Below are 22,408 nucleotides of genomic sequence, written 5' to 3' on the forward strand. Positions count from 1 at the left end.
GAGGGCTGGAGGGGTGAGGGCTGGGGAGAGAGGGGTGAGGGCTGGAGAGAGCGGGGTGAGGGCTGGGGAGAGCGGGGTGAGGGCTGGAGAGAGTGGGGTGAGGCCTGGGGAGAAGCAGAGGTGCCTGCCATCTTTGTGGGCACACGCCAGACTGCCGGGGCCAGGGTCAGCATTAATGTTCACAGGAGCTCGACTCTATGTTATTGATTTATTCTTTTCCCATGATTCTCACATTCATGGAACTGCTTAAGGATGGCTATCTGTGATCGTGTGCCATCACTGCATGAAGCATTATGTAAAGATAGACGGTTTAGAGCTTTATATTTTTTATTGAAAAAATAATAACCATAGGAGCAATGTCACACACAAATGAGTATACAGGTAGGTCCTTAATTCTCCTTCACAGAGGCAATCGGTCTGGCCAGTTTTTATGTATCCTTCCAGAAATACTCTGCATCCACCGTTATTTGTTATCTGTAGGTACAGACGTTGATCTGTTCAGGATGAATCACTTTAACTTCCCAAAATCTGTTAAACTTTCTTTTTTAAAAATTATGGAGAAGATACTCCCTCTTTAGGAAACTAGTAATATATAATGAGGGCTTTCATTAAAAGCCAGGGCAGAAGGTGTCGAATATTTCTAGGAGATGAACTGCTTGGAGAGGTTTTACACTGGGGACCCCTAAAGGCCTGTAGCCATCAGAAAGGGAGTCCTTCTAGGGCAGAAACTCAGCCTGAGATGCAGACAGGCATTCTGTTCACGACTGGGCTTAAAGTCAGGGTGGGGTGAGGCAGAGGATATAATGATTAAAAACTAACAAGAAGGGTAACAAATGGGAGTTTCATTAAATCATTATTCTGTACCCCTTAGAAATACAGTTGTCTTTCCTCCTGCTCTGTTTTGCCATTTCAGTAATACATTATATCTATAATACATTTGACAGCTGGCTTGACGTCCACAGTAACTCTGAGGTGGGCAGTATTACTCCGGTTTTATAGATGAGGAATTGGAGGATTTTGTTCAAGGTGTTGGAACTGGTGATCTAGAACTTAGTTCAGGTCCTCTGATTTTTTTTTTCATTCTGCCTATCTCCATTTCAGGTACTTAAAAGTCACTGTTGTAGTAAGACAAGAAAATGGTTTAGAAAACAAAGAGACTGTGAATTACTGCATTATAATGGTCTTCCTCAAAGTTTTATATTTGTTTAAAAAATAAAAGCAGAGGGTGGTGGGGCTGGGAGTACTGGTTCATGCTAATCTCCAAATCTGATCCTCCCGCGTAGCCAGGCAGTTCAGCAGACACTGATGTGCCCTGTGGCAGGGCAGCCTAACCAGAAGCAAAACACCTAAAATAATCAGCTGTTTGAGTTCTGAATTTCCAAACTGACAGAGAGTCACACTTAGGGTAGCTCAAGGCTGTCAGTTAGTGCAAGCCCTGTCTTCTGATTCTTCGCTTTTATTCCTTTTTCCTTGTCAACTTCCTGCCACAACCCGAGTTGCTTATCCAGATGGGGATTCCTGTGCACTGGCAGATTCTGCCATTTGTGATACATCCTTTTTCCAGCTCCACTGCTGGTATATTATGGACAAGTTAGCAGGTTGCAGGGAAAAGCTCTGGCTCTAAAGTGTGGAGGTATCTTCACTGCTCAGCTACCTTCCCAGGCAGTTACATGCGTTACTTCACTTTGGGAGCATAATGGAGTACGTCTGCCTACAACCTGAGTTGCAAGTTGGGATCTGAAAAGACAGATTTGGGTTGAAACCCCTCCTTCCTTATTTTTCATTGTGATTCTGGGATTGTACACAGGCATGTTGTTGTTAGGTGCCATCAAGTCGGTTCCAACTCATAGCGTCCCCATGTACAACGGAACGAAACACTGCCTGGTCCTGCGCCATCCTCACAATCGTTGCTGTGTTTGAGCCCATTGTTGCAGCTACTGTGTCAATCCATCTTGTTGAGGGTAGTAAAAATGGCTTGGGGGTGGTGTCTGACCTCCAACCTCACAAGGGGGAAGGAGAATTAAGATCAACAGCCCAGGACTGATTCCTGTGAGGACGGGTCAGACACACCTCCTCTCTCTGCCATCTTTATGAATTCCGACACCAACCGTCCCTCTCATGACACTCTCTACTTCTGTACTGGGTTCGATAATTCACTGCAATGGCCACACAGTACTCACAGTTCTCACAGACCATACTCAAGATTATAGGGCTTATTAGGGAATTAACAGGTTACAATTCAGGATCAGGAACACTCAAGGATACAGTTCTTCCATAAGGACAGCCTCTTCCCAGCAGTGCTCGTAGGCACACCTTTTCCCTGGTCCTAGGCCTCTCTGCCCAAAGGCACTCAGCTTTCTTGCTTCATGGGCTGGGAAGCCCACCATGCTGTCTCCTGCTGCCAGGTCTCTCCTGCCACCGCTTCTCACCATCTTCAGGTTACAGCTTACTCTCTGTCTCGTCCCAGGAGCCTCCCAGTGCAGGGATTCTGGGTCCAAAGGATGTGCCAGCTTCTGCCTGTTCTTCCTTGGTGGTGGTGGGCTCTCCTTTCTGCTCTGGAATTGGCCTTCTTTTAAGGAAAAACTGCCCAATCCCCTTGGTGGGCCACAATTATCTGCAGTCCTGCCCAATCACTTGGGTGGGAGTTACAAGACCGTGGCTAGAAAAGCCACACAACAGTGATCCATTACACTCCAAGTGTCTTCCTCTTTTTTGGTGACCCTCTACTTTACCAAGCATGATGATGTCCTCCAGGGATTGGTCCCTCCTGATAACATGTCCAAAGTACATGAGACGAAGTCTTGCCATCCTTGCTTCTAAGGAGCATTCTGGCTATACTTCTTCCAAGACAAACGTGTTTGTTCTTCTGGCAGTCTGTGGTCTATTCAGTATTCTTTGCCAACACTGTAATTCAAATGTATCAATTCTTGGGTCTTCCTTATTCATTGTCCAGCTTTTGCAAGCACATGAGGCTAGTGAAAATACCATGGCTGGGATCAGGCGTACCTTAGTCCTCAGGGTGACATCTTTGCCTTTTAACACTTTAAAGAGGTCTTTTGCAGCAGATTTTGCCCAATGCAATGCGTCTTTTGATTTCTTGACTGCTGCTTCCATAGGCGTTGATTGTGGATCCAAGTAAAATGAAATCCTTGGCAACTTCAGTCTTTTCCCCATTTATCATGATGTTGCTTATTAGTCCAGTTGTGAGGATTTCTGTTTTCTTTACGTTAAGGTGTAATTCATACTGAAGGCTGTAGTGTTCGATCTTCATCAGTAAGTGCTTCAAGTCCTCTTCACTTTTAGCAAGCAAGGTTGTGTCCTCTGCATATCACAGGTTAATAAGTCTTCCTCCAATTCTGATGCCATGTTCTTCTTCACAGTCTAGCTTCTCAGATTATTTGCTCAGCATACAGACTGAGTAAGTACGGTGAAAGGATAAAACCCTGACACACGCCCTTCCTGATTTTAAACCATGCAGTATCCCGTTGTTCTGTTCGAACTGCTTCTTGGTCTACGTACAGGTTCCGCATGAGCACAATTAAGTGTTCTGGAATTCCCATTCTTTGCAGTGTTATCCATAATTTGTTATGATCCACACAGCAGAATGCCTTACATAGGCATGGGACTTGCAAATAAGTTGTGTACTTTCTTTTCTGTTTAGTTGGCAGTTGCTAGAGCTAGAAAGGAGACAAATTAAAAGTGCTTGAGAATGTTTTTCTGCATCTTAACAAGCTCAGATTTTTCCTTTCTCTGTCCTTTAAAGCTTGCCGAAGAAATTAGAGTGCATAAAAACATCTATTTGCAACTGCATTCTTCGTGGCTCAGGTAACAAAACTTCAAAGCATCATCTGAGTCAAAGAAGGTCACAGAATAAATTTTTACTGAGACGAAGGAAACCGCAGAGAAAGCTGCAGTCAGCCCTTTTAAAGGAAATTCACCAGTTCCCTCAAGGGACGCAGAAGGGTGCTACAGACACCAGTGCTAAACGAAGACTCTCCCACCGCACGGTTCATAGAGCTGATCTCTACCCTTACAGCAAGCAGCTCATAGGTAGCAGAGCTTCAAACCCTGTTGTGAGAACTAAGAAGAAACAAAACCATGAAAATCTCACACAAAGCAATGACAATGAAACTGGTTCATGGACAATGACCCAAACGAGTGAACATAATACATCAGAAACTATTAAGCAGAGAGATGACATTGATGACATTTTTGCTTTAATGGGAGTTTAGATGTTCATCACTTTGAAGTGCTAACAAGCTGCTCCAGGGTTCTGCTGTTCTACGTGGAGCTGCTGCTATCTGGAAGTACCGCTTTGACTGAGAGTGGAGCTACTTTCGTGCAACACTGCATGGGAGTTTTCAGTTCAATAAATATTTAAAGTATCTTTGTGCCATTTAATGAACAAATACTTACTTGGCTTCAACTAGGAGCCAGGGGTTAAGATGGAAAATCTGCCACAGCCTGCCCTTGAGTATCTGATGTAGTTCCTTGACTAAGGCTGGCATGTCCCTGAAAAACTGAACAATTTTATGATTTACCAGGGATTAAGACTTGGAATAATTAGGTTTGCAAAAGCCTACTCTGTGCCTTGAAGGATGTGGGGCTAGGGTAGAAGTGGGGAGCAGCAAGGAAGCCCCTGAAAGATCACTTGCCTTACTGGCTCCATCATGGGTAAGTCCACCTCAGCATACCAACGTTTCTTGCTTCTGATGGTTGTGTTCTTGCTTATTATAGACTAGAATTGATCATCAAAGGGATTCAAAGTTTTGCCACTAATTGGTCACAACCATTACTTCACTTCATTTGTTCACGTTATCTCATGGGCCCACATTAAAATGCTTTTGAAGTTCTCCAAAAGGTTTTTACTGTTTTGTTTATTTGGGTGCCAGTGATTTATTCCAAAATCATCCTTTTTTCAAAAAGGATTTAAGGCGGCTTATGGCTATACATGAAATATAACAGGATAGCAAAGCAGAAGTAGGACCGTGTTATGGATTGAATTGTGTCCACCAAAAATGTGCATTGTAAATCCCAACCCTTTCACCTGTGGTTATAATCCCATTTGGGAATGGGTTTTCTTTGTTATGTGCTTGAAAATGAGACAGTATCAGTGTAGGGTGTGTCTTGAATCAGTCTCTTTTGAGATATAAAAGGAACAGATTAAGTAAGGAAGAACAGCAGCAGACATGGGGTAAGATAGATACCATGCCACATGAGGGTCACCAAGGAGCCAAGGAATAGAAGCTGAAGAGAGACAAGGACCCTCTCCAGAACTGACAGAGAAAACCTTCCCCTAGAGTTGGTGCCCTGAATTCAGACTTCTAGCCTCCTAAACTGTGAAAAATTTGTTTGTTAAAGCCACCCACTTGTGGTATTTCTATTATAGCAGCACTAGGTAACTAAGACAGAAAGTAAAATGAAAAATAAAGCCAAGAGACACAAAATAGACCTAGCGATGAGGACAATACATACATTTATAATCATTTGTAATGATGTGAACCTTGAGATATCTTTCAAATGTTACAGCTTACTAGAATTAGGTTAATAACCTTTACTTTGGTAAGTTGTTATATCCTCAAGTTTTATAAATTGTTACAGATTTACAGAAAAAGAAAACACCACCCTAGTATATGCTACATCCTTTTCCTTGGCCCTCCTTTCATTTTCTGTATTTCTTTTCTGTTCTTTATCTGGCCTGGTCCTTTCCCTGTCTGGCTGCTGTACATTTTCCCACTTGTCTATACCAGTGGTTCTCAAACTTCAGGCTGCCTTAAGAATCACCTGGAATATTGTTTAAAAATGCAGAATCCCTGCCCCACCGTGAGACTGATAAAGATGGGTTGGGGTGGGGCCAGAAGTCTGCATTTTTAACAAGGAGCCCAAGAGATTTTGATGCCTTTGGCCCACAATCTGGTTAGATAAACACTGGTCTGTCTACTTTCTTGAAACCTTGTTAAACATCCTGATTTAATCTAGTTTTTTAATCTCTAGTTATTTTTCACTGTTTACATTCTTCCTGACTTCCTATCAAGTGGTAGTAACTACTTTGTACCTTAAAGCATGAAGAATACCAAAGAGATATCATGTTAAGTCTAGAAATTGCCTTTGACTCATAAGTGGCCTTACATTCAGTGTACCCCCATTACATATTGGGAAATGAAGGTGAATTAGTTAAGTAACTGGTATACAGTTTTGTTGACTCTAGGGCCTGATTTATTTCCTGGGAGTTGTTTATACTCACGCACCCACTTCCCTTAAGTAGCCCTATTTTTTAAGAGTTCATGTCCCAATTTTTGATTCAGAAGATAAGGTTAAAAATATGGTCCCTCGGAGCTAGATTTAAGGTCCAGTCTTGCTTTTGCTTCTATTTGGGTATGACCCCACTGAGCGAGTCAGTTTCCCTGGGCTTGGGTTTCTTCATCTGAAGTGGCATTGTTCCAGAATCAACTTTTATAGTTGAATGGGACTTGGGAGATAATGTCTGTCCCTCACTGGAAAAACCCAAGTGGTGTAGTGAGTGGTCTAAGGAGGAAGAACTATAAAACCTGGATTGGACTATCAGCCTAGCATTTTTTTTCCCCCGCTCTATTTCATTAATGCTCCTTTGGAGTAAGTTTCTTTCTTTCATCTTCTATCTCCCACCCCTTACAATTCTGGCAAAAATAGTAAAAACTTCATATGTGTCCACAAAATAATAATTTATATATTTATAAGGAATATAGTATTCTATATAAGTTATTTTCCCAAATAACTGAAATTTGTTGTAAAATTTAAAAACAGAAAATATACCAACATACTTATCCAGTACATTACATAGAAATAAATGTTTCTTTACTGGTCAGGGTCACACTTAACAAATACCAGTTGTATTGTTTCTGGTGGCATTAAAGCACACAGGTAATTCACCAGCGTTGTTCGGCAGCTCCCGCGTGTCACTTTTCCTCTTGGCCTTACTTAAGCCACTGCTGTGGCAACCACTTCAGAGCAGTATTGACAAACACCTTGTCTCCTGCTCCAGGCACCTCCTACTTCCTGCCCCCAGCCTCTGACAAACTGCAGGAACTGCCTGGCTCTTGGGCACGTACAGCCTGGAAGAACTGTGAGGCCACCTCTCCCCCTACCACCCCAACAATTGAGAGGCACATTTCAAAAGACTCCTCAGAAGATTCCTCAAAATGAAGCACTAGTGGCCGTAGTGTGGCCAACTCAATGCATCCTTGATTGGTTTTTCTTCCATTTCACTCCACTGGGATCACTGGGATCACTTCCCAAACTACCCATATGCAAGCTTTTGTCTCAGGTTCTGCTTTTAGGGGAACCAAGGCTAAGATAAGCAGTAAAGTAACACTGGCAGGCAGAAAGATGGCTTCTAAGATAATTCGCTTATCACCACGTGGGATATATGCCATTTAAACATGGCTGCACTATTGACAACTGCAGCCCCCACAGGCCTCTATGCTGTATACGACATGTTGGAGACTTGCCAGTGATAAGAATGAGATTAGGCACGATTTGTTTTCCCAAACCTATTGCCCTGTTACTGATTGGCTTGTTTACCTGAATTCCTTCTCCCTTGCCCGAAACTTGTTACTCACCCAGAGCCCAGTGTTGTGTTATTTGCTTCACTGTTTGCTGTACTGACTATAAAATAAACTCCTGGGACTGAAGCCGGGGTCGACTCCTCAGAGTGACCCTCCTGGCCCCACTTCTCCGTAAGAGTTGTGTTTGGTTACTGTCTCTGCCGCCCCGACATTCGCCGCCACTGCGACATCACCATATATTTTACTTCAGGAACGCCTACAGATACGTCTTTTCTGCTCAAAACACTGCTGGTTAGAATAAAATAGACCAGCTCTATCAAATATAAAACTGAAAATATATTCAGAATTGAGTTCTTATAAAAAAGTCATAACGTGGTTTTACAGCATTAATTTTTTTTATCCAGTGCTACAGCTCTGGGGCAGTTCTACTCTGTCCTATAGGGTCGCTATGAGTTGGAATCGACTTATGGCAAAAGGTTTTCTATAGCTATAACCTTTCACATTCAGCCTCACTTTGAAAAGTTAAACCATTTCTGTGACAGGTCAGTGGCATCTTCATAAAGACCTTTTCCGTTAACTTCAGTTCAAGGTAAGGCTTTTTCTTTCCATTCTGAATCTTAACACACCAGTTCTAAATTGTCACACTTTCTTCTCTTGCCCTTTGCAAATCAGTTTTGTCACTTAAGCTATTTTTGTCTTTTGCCTTTCATTACAGAACAGGTTACTTCCTGCATGATGGATTTTTTCTGTGACAAATCCACCTGTGAATTCTGCTGTACTCTTTGGCTGGTTTTGCTTTACAAATATGCAGATGTCCTTTTCCTATGTATTCTTGTTGCTGTAGTTTGGTGCCATTGAGTCAGTTCCGACCCTATGTACGAGAGAATGAAACACTGCCTGGTCCTGCGCCATCCTCACAATCGCTGCTATGTTTGAGCCCACTGTTGCAGGCACTGTGTCAATCCATCTCGTTGAGGGTCTTCCTCTTTTTTGCTCTCTACTTCACCAAGCATGATGTCCTTCTCCAGGGACTGGTCCCTCCTGATAATATGTCCAAAGTATATGGGATGAAGTCTTGCCATCCTTGCTTCTAAGGAGCATTCTGGCTGTACTTCTTCCAAGACAGATTTGTTCATTCTTCTGGCAGTCCATGGTATATTCAATATTCTTCACCAACACCATAATTCATAAGTATCAATTCTTCTTTGTTCTTCCTTATTCACTGTCCAGCTTTAGCATGCATATGAAGTGACTGAAAATATCATGGCTTGAGTCAGGCACACCCACATATATTACCTCGTGTAATACCATTTTAATCCTCATCACTTGTGAGGTTACAGTAACAGATGAGGCTCAAAGAAATCAGGTAATTTGTCCAAAATCCAGCATATAGTAAATATTAGAACTGGAAATAGAATTCTGGTCTTCTCATTCAGAATCCTATGTTCTACCTACAAAGGTGAATGATCCTAGGCAGAAAGTACTAGTATTTCTAACACAGACCAACTGTTTCAAGAATAATTTTTTTTATATTCAGAGAAAGACTCAGGAAAGAAGATAAATTACAGGCAGACAAAGGAACATTTATCCATCAACCTACTTAACACACAAGCAGCCCTTTTACCTAGCCCATTTTAATATTTAAAATATATATACATAATAGACATTCTTAAAAGACAAAAGCTCAGTAAATAACATGGCAAGCCCTTCTCTACACAGTAGTAATCAGTTTTCCTTTTCTGGACTTCTGTATGCTGTTGCTTGTCAGTTTGTTAAACAGGAAAAACAGCTAGTATCTGTTCTAATGAACAGCATAATTCAATTATTTGTAAACTTTTTTTTCTCACACACAATTCATTCTTTGGGAAGATGCAGATTTTAAAGCTAAAGCAATCCTGCAAGTTACAAATACACAACATTTCAAACAATGCTGAAATTCTTCTAGGTGTTTTTAACTCCAACTGACAAAGAATTTTGAATCTTCAGCTAAACTGGGAGTCATTAGCCTTAAGGTTTCCTGTTATATGTGCTATAAAGCATCTCAACAGATGGATTCCAGAATAGGTTACAGCACTGTGAAAAGAAAAGAAAGGAAAAATCACTTTCTTCCTTATCTCAGGGATAATAATAAATCTAAAGTAATCTAAACTTAAAAAAAATATATAATTACAAATACCTACAAGTTCCATCTATGAAGCAGAACGTCCTTTAACTTGTTCTTTCTGTTCTTTCTCTAGCCTCTTCTAGTATTCTAAAATCTGATCCTTCGTGATTCTAAAAATTTCATATCTTCTATTTTGCTTTCTATTTTCTAAGAGTCTTAATTTCTTTAGTTTGTTCCTTTTTGTGACAAAAATTCAATCACTTTAATAATTTACACTCTTTTCAGTTTTTTCTAATATCTATCCATCCATCCACTAAATATGGCATCTTGAACTCATCTGCTACATTTCTGGCAACTCAGATAATTTCTTCTGTTCTTAAGAGTGAGTTCTTATCTGCTTGGAATTTCACTACATAGAAAATCACAGAAACAATTATACTGTGCCTACTTATGTATTTTTTGCATACCACGTATAAAAAATGCTAACAGACTGATCGCAGCATCAATCCTTATAGGGCCTTTCACCATTTATACTTCTCTATCCTGCTGGGGAAGAGTTGCAACATGAAGGTCAGCACTTAACCTTTTGCCTACAGGCTTATAAAAGACGTATCTACCCCACACCTCCATCTTTCCCCTACCAACAATACACAAGAAGAGAAGGAAATAACACTCGATTTTCATATTAACTATTTTGTGGGAAGGCCAGATTCCCTTCTAGAGGGCTGGACTGGGGCTTGGTCATGCTAGAGAGTATAGCCTGCCAACTTCCTGCTGTAAATGGTCACTGTAGAATAGTGAATGCTGACGTTCTTGAAAGCCAGAAATCATGGCTGTCTGACACTAAGGACTATGCTCTTTCTATTTCAGCCAATGGCTCTCTGGAATTGACTTAACTTCTCTGACACAACCTTATCTTTGAAATAGAGATGTTTACTGTGAGGATCAATTAAGTGTTTTAATTACTGGTAACATCCCCCAAGGCCATCTGTTTTCAGATAGGTCTAACTGTTCTTCTTAATGCTGAGCCACAGTCTGATGTGACTGGTCTAGTGGCACACGGCCCTCAGTAGTTTTGAACACCCTAATTCTATTAACATAGCTCAAGAAAACACTGGCATTCTTTCCCCAGCCCCATTACACTAAACTGACAGTTTATAGTCAACTAAAATGACCAATTTCTTTCAATAAATGTTGCAGTTAAGCCATGATTTGCCCATCCTGTCTGTGTTGCCTTTTTAGCTAAAGCCTCACTTCCTTTGTATCAAAGACTTAAAAGAAATAGCTGTTTTTGTATGACAATGCTCAGGGTTCTAAGAAGAATTAAGATTTCAGTCCTGCCCCTAAGATTTTCCATTATATATATGGACATAGGCAAATGAACATGATGAATTTTTTACTGTAAGTCAAGGGAGAAGTGGCATTTTGTAGGAATGAATGAAGATTTGATTTTGACAGAATTTTACTTGTCCAAACAATTTAAGTCTGATCTAGATTGGCAGAACCTAAAATGACATTTAGGAGATAGTTTTCATACATAATAAAGTATTACTTGCATTCATTATGTTCTCATAGCAACTAGCATAATGCCTTCCAGAAAGAAATCAGAGTAAGAAAATCACTATACCTCTTCCACAGTACAAATCACTACCTGTATCCAAGGTGAACAATGAAAGTACAGGCCGGTGCTTCATCCCTAAACCACATTATAATATCTCAAAAGTTACCAGCTCAGATAATGACCAGTCCCTCTGCTACCAATGCTTATTTCTAATGTATATGAAGCATTTCTTCTTTATGTACGGTCCTTTTAAAGGAAAATTCCCTCACAACCTGTATCAGGTTTTTTTTTGGAATTGAGAAAGAGATGGTAGTATCTTTATTGTGGGCGTTGTTTAGTTAATTTTACAAGGCAAAAAGTTTTCACTTCTGCTATGGTCTAGGGATGAGGTAGGCTGAGGCAGGAAGAGAATAAAGTGCAAGGAAAATCCAACCAGAACCAGCAAAAGGAAGAAAGAATATGAGGAAGAAAAAAATAAAGTGCTGTTGGACTGCACCAACAACTCATGGCCAAGTGCACGGCCTTCCAAACTTCTCTAATTCTAAATGACATCTTCATTTAAGAAAGAGTGATTTAATACTAGAGGCTGGCTAGGACATATAAAAAGTTAAAACTCTTACCTTACAGCAAACAATTGAGGAAAACATCCTTGCGTTTGACTGTCAACAAATTTCTGGATCTGAAGCACTTGCTTTAAAAGACGTCCCTTGGAAGATTTGTCAATTTTTGTTAATACTATCTATAAGAAAACAAAGTTTTAAGCACTGGAAATAAAGTATTTCTTAGTTTTATACATTTTATACAATTTTTCAGTTACAACTACGTGACGTGTGCAAGTTTCTTAATCTCCTTGTGCCTCAGTTTCCTCATCATAAAGAAAAGCAATACCCACCTAAAGGAGTCGCTGTGAAGATGAACTGAGCCAATGTAAGAAGCATGTGAAGTATTCCCTATGTGTTTGCTATTTAACTATGCTTCAACAACACAGGGCCATGAGATCTTGGATTCAAGGTCAGGTGAAAAGGACTCAAGAGCCGTATCTGCAATTGCCACAAGCCAAATGTCTCATGTGATCACTATATACCTCGTGGTCTGAGACATATTAAATGAGTACTATTAGGTTGAACCATATAAAATTGCCAAATTGTGATAATTTTCTACCTACAAAATGGTTTAATCTTATATATAATGACCTAATGGAAAAATCAGAAATCAGGTTACTTCTAAGTTGTATCCACTATACTTACGTTCCAAGTAAGCCTAGAATTTTACTTGTCCAAAGACAATGAAGTGCTGGAGGAGGATCAAGGCACAGATGATTGCAAATCAATTAAAAAGTAAAACCTTGATCCATCACGTTTTTCTGGGAAATTGAGAGTATTTCTATAAAATTAAATTTCCTGACTAATCACTTATGTTTTTCAATCATAAAAATACTAAAGGCAGAAGGAGTGAGGAAGCGCAGAAAGTGTATGGGTTCTAATGACCCATGAATCCCTCCAAATGGGAGTCCTTCCTCATAAAAGCGAATCTGCTGTTATTTAAGTGAGATATAATTCCTCTATCCCAACCCGTTTTCCAAAGAAGAAAACACTATATATCTTCTAGTTAAAACTGAAGAAAATAATGCATATATGTGTATAGAGGCATATGCGAATGAATGCACGTACATGTATAGATGTATCTGTAGGCATACGAATATACATGTTTATATGTGCTGCATATATATCCACACATATAATAAACCACATACAGGGCACAGTTATGGAGACTTCCTATACATATCCAAACAACTGATGGGATTGATTTACTGAGTTAAAAGGCTTGGGACCATAGTCTCAGAGGACAACTTAGTCAACTGGCATAACATAGTTCACAAAGATAATGTTCTACATCCTAGTTTGGTGAGTAGTATCTTGGGTCTTAAAAGCTTGCAAGTGGCCATCTAAGATACGACTATTGGTCTCTACTCAAATGGAGCAAAAGAGAATGAAGGAAATCAAAGGCTCAAAGAAGAAACTAATCCACGGAACTAACAGCCCATATGAACCACAGCCTCTTCTAACCTGAGACCAGAAGAACCAGATGGTGCCCGACTACCGCTACCGATCATTCTCACCAGGGACACAACAGCAGTTCCTGGATAGAATGGAGGAAAAATTTAGAACAAAATTCAAATTTCTAAAAAAGGCCATACCTACTAGACTGATACAGACTAAAGGAAACCCTAAGACAACCGCCCTAAGATAACCTTGGAACATGGAATTGAAGATATTTCTGCAGGTCACCTTTCAGCCAAATGATATACTGGCTTATAAAATAAACAGCATCACCAGTGAGTAATGTGATCCCTTAAAAAATGAGCTATATGAGACCAAACGGTCAACATTTACCCAAAAGCAAATGTGAGAAGATGAGGGGAAGGGAAGCTAATCTAAGGAAACAGAACAAACAGAATGGAAATAATGAGAATGCTGACAGCTGTAACCAAGGCATGGAACAATTTGTATAAAAATTGTTCAAACCAAACCCACTGCCATCGAGTCAATTCCGACTCATAGCGACCCCTCAGGGTTTCCAAGGCTGTAACTCTATGGAAGCTGACTGCCACATCTTTCTTCCACGAAGCTGCTGGTGGTTTTAAACCGCCAACTTTTTGGCTAGCAGTCGATCATTTTAACCACTGCGCCACCAGGGCTCCATAAAAATTGTTAAAGGGGAACCTAATTTGCGGTGTAAATTTTCACCTAAAACACAATAAAATATTATTTAAAAAAAAAAAAAAAAAAAAAAAACTGAAGAAAATATATGATTTCAAAAACTGGTACTTTACGACACCAAATCAACTAAATCAATTTGGCAATATTTAGGCATTTTTACTACGGAAGACTATGTTTCTTAATCCTTTGACTCTTATTTCTAATGTCTCAAATGACTTTTGCAAACCCCAGGAATTCCATACAACACAAAAAAGTGGCTGTCTAGTAACATGGTTTGATTTGCACTGAATTCCATTGTTATATTTTATAGTGGTTTTCTGACATTTGTTTGAAACCAAATTATAGTCATTGGGCTCTTCACTTTTCCTTAGAAAGGAACTTAAAAGAGTGCTATTTTATCCAGAAGCCTCACAAAGCAAAATTAACTAGTCTGCATCGTATTCTAGGTCAAGTCAGAAAGAACACTGGTCAGATACTCCCAGAAGGAATTCTGTTTTCTTTAAGAATAAAAATCCTACTATGTGTGCAGAAGCCTGCTTTGTTCTTGGAATGGGTCTTAAATTCCAAACTGATTTAAAAGTTTTCATTTCCCATTGTTATATTTACATTCTGATAAGTACTATCTGCCAAGCTGCTGTTAAGGAGCTACTAATATGTTTGGACAAATATTTACACTGCCTTAAGAAAAAAAAAACATGAAAAAGGAAAGCATTTAAGAACATTAAATGAAAGCTATGCTTTGACTATAATTTCAAAAACTTAAAACCGAGAGAAGGAACAGAGAATAAAAGTGCCACAGAACTTATTTTAATATTAATAGTTGATAATGGAAAAGATTATTCAAAAAGTACTCTTTATTTTCTTTATCTCTATTTTCTGAGAAGGCAAGACCTGCTCATTCATTAAAAAGCACACACACAACACACACATAGAATTATTTCTAACAGCAACCATGATTCAAAAGAAATACTTACCACATAAGGTAATGCAAATTCTTCACACATTTCTATGGCGATATTGTCTGTTTTTTGAATTCCAACAGCACTATCCACTAACAAAAACGTTCTCATCAAGCTATAGGAATGAAGAAATGAAGATTAATGGCAATATAAAATATACCCATTTGTTTATCCCCTTCTCCCAGCCCCCACTGGACTGAGAAATTTCCCTTTGAAAGATTATCAAACCAAAGTTTAAAAATTTCTTTAGGCAAAAGGAATTCTCAATTCACTAGGAAGTTCATCCTACGGTCCAACAGGTTTCAATGCTGTTTATTTTCAATAACTAAATTCACTAATATAAATTTATTTCAATAGGCATATATTAAACGTAAAATACTGTCTGGGACTGGAGATAACTATGAAGGAGCCCCTTCCTCTAAGAGTTTAGATTCTAGTGGGAGAAAGAGACATGAATCCAATTAAGTTACTGCAGAAATGTTTAACATTCTTAATATTACCTTAAAGACCAACATGTAACAGGAACCAGACACACTATATTTGGATTAATATTTCATCTTAGTTTCTAAGAAAATTACCATTAGCCTGCAAAGCTACAACAAGCAAAATATGTGTGAACATTTTTTTATACTTCAAAAGTTTTAACATTAATTTTTTTATATATTCTGCAATTCTTAAAACACAAAACTGTCACCTGACTACCAACGGAGACAAAAAAGGTAACATTTACAGAAGATGTGACGTCAGAAGCATTTTAAGAATGATCAGAATTTACTGAAGTTTATGTAAGTTTGATACATTAACCAAGAATTTTCATTTTCAAAATGAGCCAGCTAAGAGTCTGACTTCTAAAATTTAAGCTAAAAATTAATAAACTGACTCTGCTGAAGTACTTTATATATTCTCTATTTAGGAAAACACTTGAATTTCAGATCAGGATTAACTACAAGCAGGAACCAAGCAAGCAGTACATACTCAGTCTTACATACTATATTGCAGAATAGTATGAGAAGAATGGAATGGCCTTTCTAAAGTGTTCATCATGTATAGAATGCTCTACTGATGAAAAGGTGCTACAGGGTTAAATGTATAACTATCGTGAGAAAAATTTTTCCTTACTTCCTTCGTTCTTTTAGATAGGTCTCTACCATGTCAACAAAATCTTCAGGTGCTCTATAGCCATAGCCTGGCATGTCCACCATTGTAAAGTATTTTCCAACTTTGAAAAAATTCATTTTCTTTGTGTGCCCCTGATAAAATAAATAGAAAAATAAAAGGTGTCTTAAAATATGTCCTTTATATATTTCTTGGCTCAAAACGTTTTCCACCTAGGCAATTAACAAATACTTATTAAAGGCCTAAGTACTCTGTATAAAATCCTAGCTATGCCGATGATGGTAGTGAAAGAAAACAGAAGGGAAGTAGCTGGAGATAAGCTCAGATCATACTACTTCATTCCAATTAATTTTGTTTTAATCATAAAATCTCCATGATTTAGGAAGAAATTTAGATTCCATATTAGAAACATGTAGGCCAAATATTTTGGAGTCTTTCTTGATTCAGTAACTATCTCTCTTGGTGAAAAAGTCAGCCTGTTCTAAATGGTGTGATTACATTAATCAATATTTCTAATGAATAATGTATCTCTACTTTTAAGAAAACAAATTATGGCACAGTCAGGTTAAAATGCTTACCCTCAGGCATACAGGTTTTCATAAATCCTAGATCCAAAGCCTGATACAGTAAAACCTGCAAAAGCCAGAACCTGCATAAGGCGGAAACCTGTCAGAGAAGGAAAACGCAAATATCTTCCACTAACAGCGAAAGAAAAGTGGTAAGACTGCGCCCTGTCAAAAGCAGAAAACTCGCGGGACCTAGAAAAACAAGGCAGTTCCATCAAGTTCCGGCTCTCACAGGTTTCACTATAGTTTAGTATGTCTAGACTAGTGTTACCCTAAAATCGAGATGTTCTGCATACATTGTAGTGCTTTCACTAAACAGTTTTTAAAGAGCATGTACGACTTTACAATTATAAAATATTTGTGCAACAAAAATTGATGTAAAGATGGTAAGTAGTTTATCCATGGTTTTGTGTCCACAGAACATTTATTAACCAGAAAAGGAAAGATTAAGACACACAATTTAAAAAGTTAGTCAGTTGGAACTTAGAACAAATATTCTCAGAGGAATGATTTTTATAAATGGTAATTAGGTTCCAGGTCAGTTTATCTGTGTATCCACAGGAAAATGATTTTACAATTACAAAATGGGAATTCAAGAATACATTTCCTCCACATCCTCTCAAGGCAAGAAGTGACGGTTTAGCTAGGTTATGTGATGAGGCAGGATGGGAGTGAGGATGGCAGGGTTAAAGAATGAAAAGACTGGTTTTGTCAACACTTTCTGCCAATCATTAGCGATGGACCCACAGAATCAACTATATGAAGTGAAGAGGAAGAGAAGATCAATGAAGCCTCACGGAAGGGTTTCCACATGATGAAAGGGGGGCAGCGAGCATTAGTGTTGTGGGAAGGTCTTGTCATAGCAAAGGGGTTTGGGGGTGAGTTCTAAGGAGAGGGCATCTCAGATATTGGTAGAGAGGTCTGCATCATTGAAGAGGAAGTGAAAGGAATTAAAAAAAGACAGAAAGCTATACAGCAGACTGGCTTGGATAATAAGCAAATAATTTGGCCTTGGGTAAATGAGGGACTGTCTATATCTCTCTAGCTCTATGTGTCTATATATATGCATAGATAAGAGTTCAAACCAAAAATCAAACCCACTGCTGTTACGTCGAATTCAACTCACAGTAACCCTACAGGACACAGTACAACTGCCCCACAGGGTTTCCGAGGCTGTAATTCTTTACGGAAGCAGACTGTCACATCTTTCTCCCATTGAAAGTGACTGGTGGGTTCAAAATGCCAACCTTTTGGTTAGCAGCCAAGTGTTTAACCACTGTACCACCAGGGTCTCTTATAGAGTAGCAAGGTATAAAAAGATTATGTTGTTGTTGTTAGGTGCCGTTGAGTCAGTTCCGACTCATAGCCACCCTACAGGACAGACGAGAACTGCCCCATAGGATTTCCAAGGGGTGGTTGGTGGATTTGAACTGCCAAACTTTTGGTTAGCAGCTGAGCTCTTAACCACTATGCCACTAGGGCTCCAAAAAGATTGTAGAAGGAAGGAAAAAAAAAAACAACTTTAAAGCTTTTTCCACTAAAATCAGTGCAGAACTAGAGGATGACTGTCCTAGAAGCAAATGTAGAATGACAATGTTACTGCTGTTGTTCGCTGCCATCAAGGGACCCCTCACTCATGGCAACCCCGTGCACAATGGAACAAAAAGCTGCTGGGTGCTGTGCCATCTTACTGTTGGTTGCAGATCAGACCATTGTGATCCATAGGATTTTCAATGACTGATTTTCGGAATTAGATCACCAGGCCTTTCTTTCCAGTCCATCTTAGTCTAGAAGCTCTGCTAAAACCTCTTTAGCATTATAGCAACATGCAGGTCTCCAATGACAGATGGGTGCACATGAGGTCCACTCACTGGGAAGTGAACCTAGGTCTCCTACACGGAAGAAGAGAATTCTACCACTGAACCACTACTGCTCCCATAAAATGACAACAGAACACTTTATTTAGCAACTCTTTGGAAAATATCTGAATAAAGGAAAATTTCCTCAAGCTAGTGATGAGACTACTAAAATAAATTCAGTCACAATCTTTTTTTCAGAGAAATACACAGGCATTAATGAAATGTTTTACTTTACTACCTGCTTGGAAGAAACCACTTCTCCAGGAACTTAGATAACAATTATGATTTCTTGCACCTCTTAACATTTATTATTCATCTCAGTCAATTCAGAGATAGTCTAGGTATATTTTAAAATTTCAACATACCGGTGTTTTGGAGACTCTGACTTCAACTTCTGGAGCCAGTGAAAATAAAGCCTTTATTAGGGAGGATTTTCCAACATTGCTTCTGCCTATGAAACACACCTTATACAAGGAAAAAAAAAATAACCGAGTACTAGAGCATATATATATTATATGCTGTATTAGTTACAAAACTCTATCAAGTTATTTACAACCTTACCTACCTGTATAAAAAGTGGCTTATGTTTAGTCAAACCTCAACATTCCTATAAGACATGTAATATTATTATCCCCATTTTACCAAAGAAAAAAACTAGAGGCAGAGAGATGTTAAATAACTGGCCCAAAATTACACAGCTAGAAAGTGAAGGAGTTGGGATTTGAATTTAGGACATCTTTTTTGGAGACCTGGTGGCATAATGGTTAAGAGTATGGCTGCTAACCAAAAAGTCAGCAGTTTAAAACCACCAGCCGCTCCTTGGAAACCCTATGGGGCAGTTCTACTCTGTCCTATAGGGTCACTGAGTTGGAACCGACTCGACGGCACCTAACAATAACATATCCAACATTTGAGCTTTTAATTACACTATGCTATTCAAGAATATCTGGAGCCCTGGTGGCGCAGTGGTTAAGAGCTCAGGATGCTAACCAAAATGCTGGCAGTTCAAATCCACCAGCCGCTCCTTGGAAATCCTATGGGGCAGTTCTACTCTGTCCTGTACGGTTGCTGTGAGTTGGAATTGACTTGACAGCAATGGGTTACTCAAGAATATTTGCAACATTGGTAAGCATTCTGTATTTACAAACCTTTTTTAAGTAAAAAAGAGATGTATTTCAACAAAACTGGCTCTAAAGTACAATTGCACATCTAGAACTACATTTTCTCACAAATCCCAGAATAAGCAGTAACAATTAAGAGGTTATTCCTTTTCCTTGACCTTTCTTGTTCCAATTAAGGTTTCCTCCTTTAGATCTGTGCAGTGTGAAAAGCAACAAAATATTCCTGACACTAACCATTAGCACACATAGCTCTCATTTTTAACATTAGTCCTGAGTGGGGGACAATGCAAACTAGTGATTCCAAATGAGAACAGTACCGCCTCTTGCGGGACATTTTGAAAATTTGTGGGGGTATTTTTTATTATTAATACAATTGAGGGCTTTTAGCAGGCAAGGGCCAGGGATACTAAGTCCTGCATGAATTTTGAATGTCCTGCCAGATTAAACTCAATGCTAAAATATAAATAAAACTGAAAATTTTTAACAAATTACACAAAGTCCAGTAATTTAGAAGCTTAAATTGAAAAAACAGTGTTATGTCAAAATTATTAAATAATTTATATCCTCTCTGAATTCTGACCACTCAGTTCACTAGAGCAGTTCTAAATGGATTTAGAAGAAAAGTTTCAGTGCAGTAGTGCAGTTCCTGCAAATATGGAAGAGCATTTGAACTTTCCTTTTTGCAGACTTAGAACTTTTCTTTTACAGACTTAGAACAAAATATTATTAATCCTTAGGACACTCATGAGAAGCACACTCAGGAAATTAATAAAAAGTTGTTTTAAAAACCTTTCACATCAGTTTTGAACATGACAGGAAATTTAGATTGTGTGAAAATTACAGATTGATAAGGATCACCTCATTTGTGAGACTATTAAACTTTCTCATATTCTTCACTTTGTCTAATTTGTCTCAGCATGTTTTAAATTCAATTAATAGGAATTCAATTAAATAGGAAAACGATAATAAAACAACAGTTAATTTTGTTAACGCTTTAAGCCTTTTATTCTGTATTCATTAACAAAATAGTTAAAACTATATATACTTACTTAGTTGAAATAATTACATGTTAACATAAAGCTAGAAAATTAACCAACACAAAGCCAGAAAATCTCTCTCCCTTTGGTGACCCCCCTCGAAAAAGAAGTGATCGCAAAGCCTCTGCCCCGGCCGGTCTCTGGTTCGAGATCTAACCCCAGAGACGGACTGCCCAGTAAGCGAGATACGCACGGGCTCACTTGTGCGGACTTACTAATCTGTAGTGCACAATTTCACCCGTTTTTCATCACATCATGTGAAACTGTGCACTACAGATTAGTAAATCCGCACAAACGAGCCCGTGCGTACCTTGTTACTGGTTAATCCACCCCGGTCTAACACTCCCCGCGCACGCTGCAAACCGTGAGCAGAGAAGCGCTCACCTCAGGGCGGAGGAGGTCCGGGGCGTGCTCGAGGCGGACCGCGGAGCTGAGGTACTCGATGCGGTGCCGGTCGGTGGCCGTGAACAGGTCGTCCGCTCTCGCTATGTCCTCCAGGCTCGGCTCGAAGAGCTTCAGGTGAAGGCTAGGCCTCGTGTCCGGGGCGAGCTGCCGCTCGAGCTCCTGCAGCGGGAAGACCAGCTTTGTGAGCTGCCTCTTCGGCTTCCGCAGTACCTCCGCAAAGTCCTGGGACACGCTGTAGGCTCGGCTCCTGCGCTGCTGCGTCGCCGGCACCTTGAAGAGTCCGCCTATCCCGCATCGGAACCGCAGTCCCACCATTTTTCGCCGCCAGTAGCCCCCCGCAGCCAGACGTCTTACTCCGCGGTCCGGACTGCGCATGAGCGATTGCCGCTCCCGCTACGCCTGCTGGGAATTGTAGTCTCTGCTGGCCTCGCGCGTTCCCTGGTAAGCGCTTGGCGCCTAGCGTGCGGGAGGTGGCGTTGGCTGCCCGTTTTTCGGTGACACCCCGGCCCTGAAAACTGGGCCTCCATCGAGTTCGTCACTTTGGGGAGGCTGTTTAACAGTTTTCAGAGGCGAAAACACATACCTGGCACTATGGCCGCGGAGCCTCAAGCGAAGGCGTGAAGTTATGAAAGCATGAAGTGTGAAGCTCTGGTGGCCCGTTTTATCTTTACAATTTCTGGGTGTTGTAAGTAAACATCAATAGGAAAAACACTTCTGCAAAAAAGGAAAAGCCTGGTGAAAAATGTGGTTGAAGAAGCACATAATTTTCAAGGGAGGGACTGTTCATATTTCAGTCTTCTCTAGAGCTGCGTGAAATTTCGTTAAAACTCGGAGATTCCGTACAAGCAAAACAGTTCTGCCTAGGTGTTACGGAATTGTTTCATGGAAGTTAGATAGTAATATCTTATTTCAAAAGTTTATTTTCAAAAGCAATTCAAAACGATGAATGACGAAATGGGAGATACAGATATTATATGATTAAACGAGTAACTGAAAGATTTGTCATTGTGTGCCCAGCTGATTCTGACTCACTGAATTGCCCAATAGGGTTTCCAAGGCTGTAATCTTTGTGGAAGCCGACTGCCAGGTCTTTCTCTCACTTGGGTGCTGGTGGGTTCCAACTGCTGACCGTTAAGTTAGCAGTCAAGCACTCAACCACTGCTTTTGCCACCAGGGCTAGATTTTCTAAAACAGCGGCAGCAAATAGCAGAGGAACATTAACTCGCAGCCTCTTGAGTGGTTCTCCAGGTTTTTCAGTGATTCATCAGTGCAAATCCGGAATGAATTTCGATGCAAAAATCAATGACTAGAACCAATGACTTTGAGAGTAGCCAATACAGCAGTCTTAAACTGACTGCTGGAGGACTGATTTTTAATTAAAATTTGTTACAGGCTTTGAGGCTTCCCTCTGTCCCC

The 22,408-nt window shown here is 39.7% G+C and overlaps 2 protein-coding genes across 9 annotated transcripts in view; one reads left to right on the forward strand and one right to left on the reverse strand.

Annotated features, from left to right (window-relative positions):
* The window catches only part of NEPRO (nucleolus and neural progenitor protein), a 26,305-nt gene extending 20,995 nt beyond the window's left edge, over nucleotides 1–5,310 (forward strand). For both annotated transcript variants that reach the window (XM_023728876.1, XM_004373682.2), the window contains one exon: nucleotides 3,764–5,310. In XM_023728876.1, the coding sequence (XP_023584644.1) occupies nucleotides 3,764–4,232 (469 nt within the window). In that variant the 3' untranslated portion in view covers nucleotides 4,233–5,310. The remainder of the gene's footprint in view (nucleotides 1–3,763) is intronic.
* Nucleotides 160–22,203, reverse strand: GTPBP8 (GTP binding protein 8 (putative)). 7 transcript variants are annotated; one of them, XM_023728878.1, is made up of 6 exons: nucleotides 20,972–22,196; nucleotides 18,795–18,893; nucleotides 16,008–16,138; nucleotides 14,904–15,003; nucleotides 11,830–11,948; nucleotides 160–1,115 (listed from the first exon to the last, which is right to left on the reverse strand). In XM_023728878.1, the coding sequence occupies exons 1-6, from the start codon at nucleotides 21,365–21,367 to the stop codon at nucleotides 1,106–1,108; spliced, it is 855 nt and encodes a 284-aa protein (XP_023584646.1). In that variant the 5' UTR covers nucleotides 21,368–22,196; the 3' UTR covers nucleotides 160–1,105. The 7 variants fall into 7 exon arrangements, with proteins under 7 accessions (XP_023584646.1, XP_023584645.1, XP_023584647.1 ...); XM_023728877.1 differs by lacking the exon at nucleotides 160–1,115 and adding an exon at nucleotides 3,488–3,677 and having other exon boundaries at nucleotides 20,972–22,197; XM_023728880.1 differs by lacking the exon at nucleotides 160–1,115 and adding an exon at nucleotides 3,655–3,677 and having other exon boundaries at nucleotides 11,835–11,948.
* Between the last annotated feature and the right edge of the window lie 205 nt (nucleotides 22,204–22,408).

Source organism: Trichechus manatus, unplaced genomic scaffold, assembly GCF_000243295.1.
Source record: "Trichechus manatus latirostris isolate Lorelei unplaced genomic scaffold, TriManLat1.0 scaffold00026, whole genome shotgun sequence".
NCBI classification, from domain to species: domain Eukaryota; kingdom Metazoa; phylum Chordata; class Mammalia; order Sirenia; family Trichechidae; genus Trichechus; species Trichechus manatus.